General features: G+C 46.7%; 1 protein-coding gene across 2 annotated transcripts in view; it reads right to left on the reverse strand.

Annotated features, from left to right (window-relative positions):
* The window catches only part of sno (strawberry notch), a 100789-nt gene that overhangs the window by 26546 nt on the left and 60989 nt on the right, over positions 1-13254 (reverse strand). For both annotated transcript variants that reach the window (XM_055076505.1, XM_050189104.2), the window contains exons 16-17: positions 6632-6804; positions 5475-5606 (exon numbers count right to left, since the gene is read on the reverse strand). In XM_055076505.1, coding sequence (XP_054932480.1) covers positions 5475-5606; positions 6632-6804 — 305 coding nt within the window. The remainder of the gene's footprint in view (positions 1-5474; positions 5607-6631; positions 6805-13254) is intronic.

Raw genomic sequence — 13254 nt, forward strand, 5'->3', positions numbered from 1 at the left:
GACTACAGCTTAAGCGGCCAGCCAATATATGGAGTTCAATGGGGGCTAGGTGGGGGAATGTTCGCGACTATGTTTAAACCGAAATTACCCCTTAAATGTGTACGTATTAACGAGGTACAACTGTATTATGTTCCCATTTAATGCAGCACCATTTAGTAACGTTCCCGAATACTATGTTGCATTTAAAAGCGGCCGCCACGTAAATGTGACAGCGCAGAGAGAAACTGACTCTTGCATGTTGCAACAAGTGACCAATTCGTTGCAACAAGCAACCGAAGCTTGCAATAAAGCTGCACAAACATTTGCAGAAAGCATGCATAGAGCAGTCAGCGAGGCATTTCAAAAAGCGCACATAGATTAAAATTTACTGGGAACCATGCACACTGGGCCAATTCTGCCAAGTGCAGGGCTACATTTAATTATACGTGTTTGCATGCGCCGTTCCTGGTCACAGTATGAGCACTAAGACATCTAACAACTGCACTGGCAGCCACTCAGACTGCTTATGATGTACTGTGGCAATTTGCGCCTTTCCTCACAATTACGCTTTCCCAGCTGGTACATTTCTTTTTTTTTCCATGTTCCATTTGAAAACATATCTATGAGGTTCTACTGTACTGAGCTCAACGATTAGTCACCGACACTGATAATCCGGACATGCTCGATAATTCGGATAGCTTCGGAGCACCGTCAATGGCCCCCACTTGCTCTAGATTCAATTATGCGGACTACGTCCGTGGCAGTACCATATGCCGACTCTGCCACCACTTCTCCTCTGGCAACCTCAATGCGACATCAGGTATGACCTCAGAGATTACATGCTAGATGGTAATCCCTGAGGCCTTGCCTGGGTTGCAGCACTGAGTCTCAGAGATTTAAGTGCAAATGCCCATCCTGGAGGCTTTGCTGAATAGTGAGGTTGCATCAACCTCGCGATCATCACATTTTATTTCGGCACTACCGCGCATGGCCCACTCTTGTATTTTGAATTTGCCTTCCGGACAGCGTTCCGCTATTCTGCGCTTGTTTGTTTAGCTTGCGTACCAGCCAGTGTTCTGCTGGCTCCAAGAAGTCTTCCTCGTGAAGTTATCAACAGTCCATGTCAAATGGCACCAACGGTGCCCACACAGTCAGACTCCAAATGAGCCTTGAATCGCAGTCCGAATGAGCCTGCCTCCGCAACTGAAGAACCGAAACTGCCACCTACCACGAGCTCAAATGCAGACATCACTGATGACTTGCTAGCCTGCAGTGTGCAGATTCCTGCTGCCGTTAAATCTGAAGACTGCAGACGTTGACAGAGCGGTGTCGGCGTGTGCCGAACTGAACGATAACGAAACAATTCAGCAAGTTCTCCTTCCGTCGAACAGCGACTCTTACTCGGAAGATGATGTGCCGTGTGCTCCGGAGCCTTCATGTGCGGGTCTGACTCGAGCCTCTGCAGTCCTTGCATCGGCATAGAGAGATAGCACAAAACTAGCAGAAATACAAGTGCACTTGGTTGCACATAAGCGGAAGTACATTCAGCAATGAATCGACCACTTTTTCCTTGCACAAGGGCCTTAAAATGTAAATAATATTTTTTTGACACATTTGTTTTTTCGAACATTCGTTAGTCCAGACTTATTCACGTTCCCCGTGGAGTCCGAATAAACGGTTGTCGCCAACTGTATGTTTTTATCGACAGGGCTTAAACGTCTCAAAGCAACTCGGGGGCTATAAGAGGTGCCATAGATAGCGTGTTAAATTCATTATATCCATTCGGCATTCTTTAACCCTTTCTCTACTGCTGATGAGTATAGTCAATATGAACACAAATGCCTCACACAGAAAACCGATCACTACTATAGTCAACAAATTGCATCTAGTTGCAATTTTTGACACAAGGTGGCCAAACTTGTCTACACTGTGCCATTGTGTCTCGCCTTTCTCATTATAGTTACCTCCTATGACCCCTGCACAGGAAGCGTGGCTGCCTTCCTGTTGCATGAGAATAAATGAGGACCTTTTTTTCGGATTGAGTCAAATCCACCTAAACGGAATATGAGAAAAATGTGAAACTTTGTTATCGGACCTAAATGCCATGCTATCCAAGCAAATACATACTTTACATGGAAGCTAAAACCACTTTATAAAAAATTACGGAGCACATTTAAACAATAACAAGATGTAAAGATGGAACTTGACCTTTTTCGATTTGAGACATTCCATTTGATGCGCTTTGTGGGGGTTCTCACACCCATGCTCTTGGGACGAAGGAACGACAACACAGCAGTGCAAACAATCACAAGGGCATTTATTGCACCTTTCATAGATCAATGCCTGCTAGACGAGTTGCTATCCACAAAACATGCCGATGGGCGCGCAACAAATCTAGAAGTCCGACTCACCGCGACCGGATAGCGAGCGAATATGTTCGCATGCTGGGTCCCAACGCCTGGTCGTTCGCGCGTACGGTCACGTGAACGGTGGCGCGTTCGAAGGCAGGCCACGCGAGGCGGTCTCGCAGAAGCATGGATCGGCGCCCGCGCAGGACGTCCGCACGGCTTGACGATCTCAAACCCAAGAGGGAAGCGCCTTGTATTTCGGCGCCCCAGTAACCCCGCCTGTCGGCGGCGTTAGCAGCGCGACACTCGCGCCATCTCTCGTACTGCGCCTCAACCACTCCGACCGCCGCGGGCGCCAGGCCACGCGAGCCGTGCGGGAAAACTAACATATCAGTGGACGCGTGAGAGTCGCGCATCCCCACAGCTTTTGGCCCGACAAATTCACTGAAAACGGCTTTCCATAATGATCCAATGTGATTTTAGTAGAAAAGCCATTAAAACACTGACAAGTCAGTAGGGCCACTGCTGTGTTTCATGAATGCTGGGAACATTTGGAGAGAACAAATTTGCTTGAAAATGGAAACTCACAGGATCATTTTTAGCAGCATTGAAAGCTGTAACCAAATAACGAACACAACTTACAATGAGACTGTCATATTGCCTTGATCACATTGTGTGGAAACTGCTCTCCTATTGAGCCAATGGACTTGGCTCATCTTGATGCGCACACCTGCAGGGTCTGGCTCATTTTTCTAAAATATGACCTTCGCACCTCGTTCATTTGCCTTATGTGACCGATTTCGTTGCGATACCTTTCCTAGGGGAAAGTTGCTTAGATTTTCGTATCATTACAATCTATATAACATAGTTTCGGTTTGTGGATCTAGCTCATTTAAGAAAACTCCTCAAACGTCTATGCAAAAGGAAGTATTTGGCAACTCTTCATCAGAAGACAGCTCTGTAGAGCTTTGCTCTGAAGCAAATAGTGATGTATGCTCCTCTGAGGACTCTGACAACAATGATTCTGTGGATGGACCGGAGGCACTTTCTGCTGCGCATGAGTGGTTTCCACATCTACCAACCGAGCCTTTGGAGCTGCAGAAAAGCAGCCAGTATACATATACACTTAAGAAAATGACCGTATTTTTACCCTCATCACTTATAAAAACATGCTAAGTGATTTATGTGGTGACAAGCTTGTTTCTGTTAATGTATATTGATTAAGCAGGTTGTTCACAAGCTGTAGACCGAACCAGCTGGAAAATGCTCAAGTTAGTGAAGGGCGCCTTCCCGCAACGCCGCCTCGGTCGCTCAGTCACCTGGGTCTAGCGAAGTGTACTTTACAGCAAAGCCAGAGCGGCGCGCTCCAGCGCTGTAGCAGACGACGCGAAGCGCCTCCCTCAGGTCCGTGTGCGCCTGCGTCGCTTCGCTTCGATGCGCCGCCGCGCCGGACGCACTGGCGCCCCGCGGAGCGCGGCCACGGCGAGCCGTGTTCACCCTAAGAGTGGACGAGCCTGTACATGTATTTTGCACCGCTTAGATTATTTTTTCTTTGTATTTTTTTTCCACAGTGTTTTGAGATATGCAGGGCACTGTACTGCAAGACCTCAGTGGCACGAAGAGAGGCCCGTTTCAAACTTTTATTTCCCGCAATGTTGGAAATAAAGCAGCCTTATTGAATTTAAAGAATGGTGCAGTCGAACTTTACATCCAATTATTCTGTTTATCGAACGATTTCTGAACACGGTATAGTTACAATGAGTATATATAGCAAAAATTACGCTTACATCGAACAAAAATAGCAGCGACTCCCGATATGTACCCCAGAAGTTGGCTTTCCCCTCGCTGCGGCGCGGCTCCATGCAACCGCTCTCCCTACCGTGACTGCACTGCATCGGGTGAGCCGTCGACACCCCTATGCAAAAATGATGCTGGCCCGCCCGCAGCGCTTGCTCAGACAGCCAATCAGAGGTTCTTGTGCCCTCGTCTTTATTCTATGCCCTCGTCGTGCAAGATGGCGCAAGTGCGAGTTGTCTCGCTGCTTTTCGGGTTTATTGTGGTTGCGCCTTGTGGGCCTTCTCCCACAGTGTTGCCATGATGAAGTGACAGAATTTGCTTTTAGCCAAGAAGCTTGAAATCATAAATCGGGTCGAACGCGGTGAGAAGTCGGATGACCCCGCCGCGTGCAAGATTCTGAGGAGCGCCCTCAGCACGACCTTGAATGAGGAGATTAGGGCTAAAGCGGATAAACTCGCGACCCGGTGCCCGTGGCACCCGACGCGTACGCACGGCCGTGTATAAGTGGTTCATACGAAATTGCTTCAGACATGCCGGCTCCCGCGCGCCCGGTGATGACTAAATTTTGACGAGTGCGACGAAGCCGTTGCCGGTGTAGCCGAAGTTTGGAGCAAGCTGTCAGAATTTCCGGAAGCCGTTGAGGAGTCAACAGTCGACGTGTTTGTGAGTGCAAATGATGGTGTCGTGACCACGGGAGAGCCCGAAAACGAAGACTAAATTGCCAGCATCGTACCGAGTACAAGTGAAAGTGGGCACAATGAGGAAAGCAACGATGGTTCTTTGCCCATATCCTCCAAGGTGTTTGGTGCACTCGCACTAGTCAGGTGCTTCTGCGCGAATGTGGAAGTTGCGGCCTCAGCTGTGCTGACTCTTTGGATAATGTGGAGAAGTGTGTGCGTCGCAGGCAGCGAAATCGGCCAAGCTGAAGAAAAGAAAGGACTATTTCATGCGAAACTATGCCAGTTTCATCAATAAAGTGATCTTATAAATGGTATGTGCATTTATGACGTCCAAATATTTTGCAGGCTTATATCAAATTATGCCCTATATTGAACTGATAGCAGTGTTTTTTTTTTTTTGCAAGTTCGATATAGCCGGGTTCGACTCTACTGCTTTGTTCAGAACAGTGTACAACCTTAATGAAAAAAAAAAGATTATTCAGGCAAATTTTGTACTTTTCATCATTTTTCACAGTACGGGAAAGAGTAAATGTATGTCTGAAAGCTCAGTGTAGCAGCCACAGCTGGGATTCCAGCTTGTGACCTCATTCTCAGCTGCAAAATGCCATAGGCACTGATGTGGGTATGACCAATAGAAGAAATTCACAAAACCACCATGAGGTGCGCGCACCTTCTCACCATCCATGAACCTCTGTTTCTCAGTAAGGTTTAGGGTTTCCAAGGGCACGTCAACTTCAGACCGAGACTCGTACTGGATTGTGCCATTGTCTGTGCTCACCACACGCCCCTTTCTGCCCGTCATCTGCAACAGAACAAATGAATGCTTGGTCGCATGCTACGAAAATGAAGGTAACCTTTTTATGCACATCAAACAGCACAAAGTTATAGTTACTTTTCAGTAAAGACAATTTGCAATGGCCTATTGAATCTGTTACAATGCTAGTTGGTGCATTTTTGGCAGTTATGACTTTATTTACCAGGTTGTGAGGATAAGCACTGCATGTCACTCCAATACAGAAGGCACGCAACACAATCTCAAGAAAGGGGCAACTAAACAAAACACAGATTAGACAGAATCAAGTTGGGACTGACACATCAGCCTCACTGAAGCTGCACTTCCATGCAAGCTGCGTTTGAAAATCCTGTCAACATCATGGTAACGAAAAGGAGCCGCCGACATGAAATATGTGTCTACACCTTTCATATAACAAAGCCACATTGCGAAAATTGACTTGGAGTAATGATTGAAAGTGACCTTAGTCACTTAGTCAGACCTTAGCAAAAACCAGCAATGCTTTCTTTCGTAAGCCATGGTTGGCCGCTTCCCTCGTGGTTGCGGAGGTAGGGCAAAGTGGAGTCGCGAAAGTTGCAATGCCACTCTGCCATTGCAACTTCATAACTCAGCAGGCAACGCTTTGGAAGCTCAAGGACTTTTTTGCACTGGCTGGCATTAGCAGTCAAAAATGGTGCCTCACAGACGTGATTCCACATAACACTGGCTCCGCACAAATAGTCATCACACAAAGAAGTGACTAATCTAAATTATCTTGTAACAAAACGCGTAGAGTGACTCAGTTCTACGACTGCACTACTTAGGCATATTTCAGAGCGCACTGCCTGCATTCATTGGGGGGGGGGGGAGAAGAAACTTGCGTACTGCAGATGTGAAAACACTGTACATACGGCTGTAACAGATGAAGTTATCGAGCAGAGGGCATCAGACATCCACACCACTGTACAACAAAGCATGCGAAGCGGTAGACTGTAGGGCTTCCATAGTGTTGCCCTGCCATGTCTGTGTAATCCGGAAGCACCAATTGTGCTCACCTCAGCGACATTCTCGGGCCCGCCGAGTTCGTCAATGAGTTGGTCCAGCGTGTTAGGTGGAAGCTTGTCCCCGAGCTTTTCCAGTCGATCGAGCAGTTCCTGCTTCATGGATGCGGCCTTCTTTTCACTGTCCACAGTGGGTACATTACGGACGGCTGGCTGCGAAGCGGCGCCTGCAGCACCAAACAGCATGCCAGCAGTGAGCCACTTGTGAGAAACAAGTTCTGTGCATCTCAAACGACTAACAATGCAGTGCAAAGATGAAGACTTAGAAATGTCACTAAAATATAAAGCAGTGGAGACATGGCATGGGTGTACCTATAGTACAGTCGAATCTCAATAATTTGAACTCAAAGGGGCCATAAAATTTGTTCAAAGTGAAAGAAAGACTTGTTTCTGAAGCATTTGTGCAACATAGCACAATGCGTGAATGGTGCAAGTTGTGAACTACTGCGGCGAGTGAGGACCATGAAACTGGCCCTCCGGCCAACGCTCGTTCCCCCCCTATAGCGGCAAAAAACGAAACTTCAACGAGTGGGCTAAGCTGGTGCCGACGCGGAAACCGTCGAAGATGAGAGACTTACGAAGAAGTTGAGAGAGGGTTTGCTTTCCTGCTAGCTTGCTGGATGACGTTAATTACCTATTCCACCTACTGCCACCGAAGCAGCGGAGTTGCCGGGGCCAGGACTGGGCCTCTGCTGCTGCTTCCCCCTGTGTGCACACGTTTTTTCCTTTGTCTGCTGACAGATCGGCTCTTTTTTTACCTTCCTAGTCCTGCGTTCTTAACACGAGTCATGTTTTATCAAGATGACGAAGTCATTGCCACTGATCATAATCATGTTAGTGTGCTCCCTTCTACTGCGGCAGCGCAGCATTTATTCAAATGACGAGAATAAGCTACTGGGTGTCCCCTTCGTGTACTCCTATTCAGTGTCTGCCTTGTCAAACAGAATCTGATATGGTGCACTGTTTCCAACAACCTTTCCATCGGGACATCTCAGTTTAGATGCGTCATTGCAAAAAAACAAGCATAAACGAGACCAGCCAAGCCGAAGCAGACGATGGTGCGAAAAAAGTGGTCCGGATGAACCAGACGCGAGTACGAATAGAGCGGTCGGAGCTTCTACATGATACCAGTTTCCCGCGGTGTGCTTTTTGCCGCTAGTGTAGCTGGGGTATTACGGCGCGACGCAGAAACAGCGACCTTGCCATTTGAGAGAGTTTTTTTTTTTTTTTTTTTTTTTGCACGCATTGCTGAGCGGTTTCTCCTAAGCAGAACAATACTGGTCAGAGGCACCACCACGTGATTTGGTACGCTGCTGAGAGCATTGTTAAAGTGCGGTATCTTCGAATAAACCACCATAAATGCTTACGCGCTTGACTAACCGGGCGTTTTTGCCCAGTGGATTACACATAATAACTTCGACTGGACCACGGCGTCAGTTCAAATAAAGAGTGTTCGAATTAACAAAATTCGACTGTAATAAATAGTCAGCCACTGACTGATTTTTCAGACAGCTCTGTGAGATCGCTATTCACCCTACCGACATCATCCATAAGGACAACTGAAATTTAGTATTCCAACTGCATACTGCATCCTCATTCGGTCAACAAAATTAGCAGAAAGAGCTATGTTTTTGCTTTGATAGATTGCGACGCCTCCTCGAAACCGGAAGTAGCAAAGCTTAGTTGATCCAATAGTCGATGACTACATCCAAACCACGACACAAGCCAAGCCACGTGAAACTGCTAAGCTGTAAAGCCTACAGTCGCAGTCTGTTGCGCATGCCCTGCCTGTACAGCATTTGTTTGCGATGGTGTCAGCCGACTTGACTGTCAGTTTAAGAATTTAAGAGTGTTGGTAGCTCAGAATCGCCGAGCATGTTCGAACGCTGACAACACCATCCCTGATGTTGGCACGGACGAGGGCAGCGATTATGTGAGGCAAGTGATGGGCATCGACTGTTGCAAAGAAACCCGCGATCATTCAGCTCTCAACTTCTGTTAGCATTGCCAAAAGATTTGGTGCATGCCTTGACGAAACTTTCACATACTTCTAGCGACACCGTGACAACGGTCGAAATACAGGCTTAACAGGTTGCATGCAAGCACATGTGCATGCCGCAGCACAATGACAAATCTTTTCTGGCCACTTGTAGAATAGAACACTTATTTTTTTTTGTGAATTCATTACTTTGGACTACAAGTTATTCAGACTTGAGTAAAGAAAGCTGATTTTTAATTTAGGCTATTCTTTTCCTAAACAAAAATTGTTGAAAATTGGAAGAAAAAAAGCTATAGTAAAACCTCATAATTTGAAGGATTGGATAATTTGCACTCGTCCTCTGGTAGGCATATGCATTATTCAATGGTCTCAAACTCTCCTTAATTCAGACGTATTTGGCCTCGCACCGGTTAATTCAGAAAACTTTCAAAGCACAGCGGGCATGAAATGCCATAAATGTACAACAAAAATTTTAAAAAAATTAAATTATGGGGTTTTACGTGCCAAAACCACTTCCTGATTATGCGGCACACCATAGTGGAGGACTCCGGAAATTTCGACCACCTGGAGTTCTTTAACGTGCACCTAAATCTAAGTACACGGGTGTTTTCGCATTTCGCCCCCATCAAAATGCGGCCACCGTGGCCGGAATTCGATCCCGCGACCTCGTGCTCAGCAGCCCAACACCATAGCCACTGAGCAACCACGGCGGGTTGTACAACACAAATAAGTAATGGTTTGCAGATATACAAATTTATGAATACTTACCTCTGAATACCAAATAATGATATGCACATGCATTTATTAGCAAGGTTGGTCATTTTAACAAGTTGGAACATCGCAATTACATTGTCAACAGTAAAAAATTGTACTAGTAAGACAGAGAAATGCGCTTTCTGGCACGACCAAGATGATTGTGCTCAGTTGCATTATTGTGGAGATATTGTGGCTTAAAAAGCCATTTTTTCATCATTTACGCAAAATTTTTCTCACCACCTTGGCTGATACAAAATATTTTTTAGTCTACTTCCATGTGGTTGTCATGGAAGATATATTACAAGTGGAAAAAAGAAAAAGCTAGAGAAACTGAAAATGTGATTTTTACAAAAATTTGTTTTACCTATTTGTAGCTATGTGAAAGCTGCGTTCTGCCCTCAAGACATCTGAATTTGATAACCCCACACTGAAATTTACCACTAATTTCTCAGTATGACTTTTAGCAAAACACTCGTAAACATTTTAAGTTTTATGTGAGCTGGAGCTTCATAAATCAAATTTGTCCGCGTTGGACTCTTAAGATGCTGCTTACAGAATTGCAATATCCATTTTTGGTTGAGAGTTACGGACATGTAAACTTCGTGCTATATTTTTTAAATGTACTACAATGTTTGAGAAATTTTGTCACAAGTTCCAGGTCTTAATGGGCCACTCACCAGGTCTGGCCATATTGAGCTGACAAGCGCAGAGCATACAATGCGCGCTAATGATCGTGTTTGCAAAGTATTACATCGCTACACACCGTGGAAAGGTCTGAAATTCCAATCCGAATGCCGTTTTCCCTTTCCCTCGTGGTGATCGCGCTCTGAGCCAGACGGTGACGTACTCGTGTCCCTGCGCCTTTGTAGTCGTGTCCACAGTGTGACGTCGCACATGGCGACACATCTGTTATTTGTGTGATCTGTTGCTTGAATTGACGAATTGAAGTTCCGAGAAATAATAAAGCACACAAACGGAATGTCTACGTGTTTTTTGTTTTACTTCCCACCGAAGCAAGACACATGTACTTCTGCTTCGTCTGCTTGTTCCCACAATCGTGCAGTCACGTGTGCAGGTACCTAAACTATGCCATTTTCTACCATGTTCCGGCCAGTAATCATGCTCTGCAATTGGCTTGTTCTACCTCAGTATACTTGTACCGTCAAACCCGGCTATATCGAACTCGCAAAAAAACGCCTATCAGTTCGATATAGAGGATAATTCGATATAAGCCTGCTAAATAATTGGATGTCATAAAAGCACATACCATTTATAAAATCACTTTATTAACAAAACTAGCTTAGTTTGGCATAAATTAGTCCTGCATTTTCTTCTGCTTGGGCAATTTCGCTGCCTGCGACGCACGCACTTCCCCACGTTGTCTAAGGAGTCGGAGCAGCTGAGGCCGCAACCTTCCGCATTCGCGCAGAAGCGCCGGACTAATGCGAGTGCACCAATCACTTCGGAGGATATGGGCAAAGGACCGTACTTGCTTTCCTCAATATGCCTACTGTCATTTGTGCTCGGTACGATATGGGCAAAGGACCGTAGTTGCTTTCCTTAATGTGCCATTGGATGTCATAAAAGCACATACCATTTATAAAATCACTTTATTAACGAAACTAGCTTAGTTTGGCATAAATTAGTCCTGCATTTTCTTCTGCTTGGGCAATTTCGCTGCCTGCGACGCACGCACTTCCCCACGTTGTCTAAGGAGTCGGAGCAGCTGAGGCCGCAACCTTCCGCATTCGCGCAGAAGCGCCGGACTAATGCGAGTGCACCAATCACTTCGGAGGATATGGGCAAAGGACCGTACTTGCTTTCCTCAATATGCCTACTGTCATTTGTGCTCGGTACGATATGGGCAAAGGACCGTAGTTGCTTTCCTTAATGTGCCATTGGATGTCATAAAAGCACATACCATTTATAAAATCACTTTATTAACGAAACTAGCTTAGTTTGGCATAAATTAGTCCTGCATTTTCTTCTGCTTGGGCAATTTCGCTGCCTGCGACGCACGCACTTCCCCACGTTGTCTAAGGAGTCTGAGCAGCTGAGGCCGCAACCTTCCGCATTCGCGCAGAAGCGCCGGACTAATGCGAGTGCACCAATCACTTCGGAGGATATGGGCAAAGGACCGTAGTTGCTTTCCTCAATATGCCTACTGTCATTTGTGCTCGGTACGATATGGGCAAAGGACCGTAGTTGCTTTCCTTAATGTGCCTACTGTCATTTGTGCTCGGTACGATGTCGGCGATGTAGTGTTCGTTTCCGGGCTCTACCGTGGTCGCGACACCATCATCTGCACTCACAAACTCGTCCACCGTTGATTCGAATGTCCCGGAAATTTTGTCAGCTAGCTCCAAACTTCGGCAACACCGGCAACGGCTTCGTCGCATTCATCAGAATTTACAGTCCTCACCGAGCACGCGGAAACCGGCACGTATGAAGAACCCCTCGTACACGGCCGTGCGTATGCGTCGGGCGCCATGGGCACCGGGTTGCGAGTCTGGCCACTTTAGCCCTAATCGTGCCGAGAGTGCTCCTCGGAATCTTGCACGCTGCGGGGACATCCAACTTCTCATCGCGTTCGACGCGATTTATGATTTCGAGCTTCACGACGAAAGGCGAATTCTGCCGCTTCATCACGGCAACACTGCGGGAGAAGGCCCACAAGGCGCAAACACGATAAACCAGAGAAGCAGCCAGACAACTCGCACTTTAGCCATCTTGCACGAAGAGAGCACAAGAGCTTCTGATTGGCTGTCTGAGCAAGCGCTGTAGGCGGGCCAGGATCATCTTTTGCTGGGGAGTGTCGCTAGATAGTGATCTAAAGAAAGGAAGGACGCTTGATTCTGCAACCCGTGTGGGAGCACGGCGAAGCGTCGTCAGGGGAGAGGGGTGGCAAGTGAAAGATGATAGAAAAAGAGGGAGGATGGTGGCCTAATAGACTCCACTATGCGCGACACGGGGAGTGTCGACGGCTCGCCCGAACAGCCCGAGATAGCGCGGTCACGGTAGGGAGAGCGGTTGGATGGAGCGGCGCCGCCGGGTTTCCCCGCTACCGCGAGGGAAAGCCAACCTCTGGGGGCACTTTTCCACCGCTTGACGTTCGATATATCGGGAGTCACTGCAATATTTGTTCGATGTAGGCGTAATTTTTGCTATATATACTCATTGTAACTATACCGTGACCAGAAATTGTTCGATATATAGAATAATTCGATGTAAACGGGTTCGATATAGTCGGGTTCGACTGTACCACTGAATTATACCGTGCAGTCATATGTCCTTATGCACAGTGCACCAAATTGTGCACTGCGTGAAACGAGACAATCACAACAGTTCGTGTGAAATGCCGCCAGCGGAAGTGTGCAGCGCGCAAGAAAAAGAAAGAAAAAAAGAAAAGGAAAAGAAAGAAAGAACGAAAGAAGGCGGGGCCCATGACGTATGCGTCATGCGGTCCTTGAGGTCCGGTATGGGAGAACGCAGGGAAGCAATTTCACTTGCGGAGGCTAGACGGGGCGAGTGGAGAGAGTGTCTCAGTTGGCAGTTGGGCCCGCCTGCTGGAATCATAGGTTCACGGCGCTGAAATATTCCTATCTTGGCTATTAATGAGCCAATTTGAAAATTTTTTTCGGCAGAACGCTCCCTAGAGGACATGCAAGGACTTCCAGCGTATAACCAAAATTTGCTATGGGGCCTGGTGAGGGGCCCTTTAAATCAAAATTCTCCTTTAGAGTCACTATAATTCAACGTTGCTGGAATGTACAAAAGCATTTCTGCATTTTATGTATATATGAATAGGGAAATCAAAGTTTTCCTAGAGTTAAAGCCTTCTTTTTAAGGAGTAACATCACAG

The sequence above is a fragment of the Dermacentor andersoni genome, chromosome 3 (assembly GCF_023375885.2).
Source record: "Dermacentor andersoni chromosome 3, qqDerAnde1_hic_scaffold, whole genome shotgun sequence".
NCBI classification, from domain to species: domain Eukaryota; kingdom Metazoa; phylum Arthropoda; class Arachnida; order Ixodida; family Ixodidae; genus Dermacentor; species Dermacentor andersoni.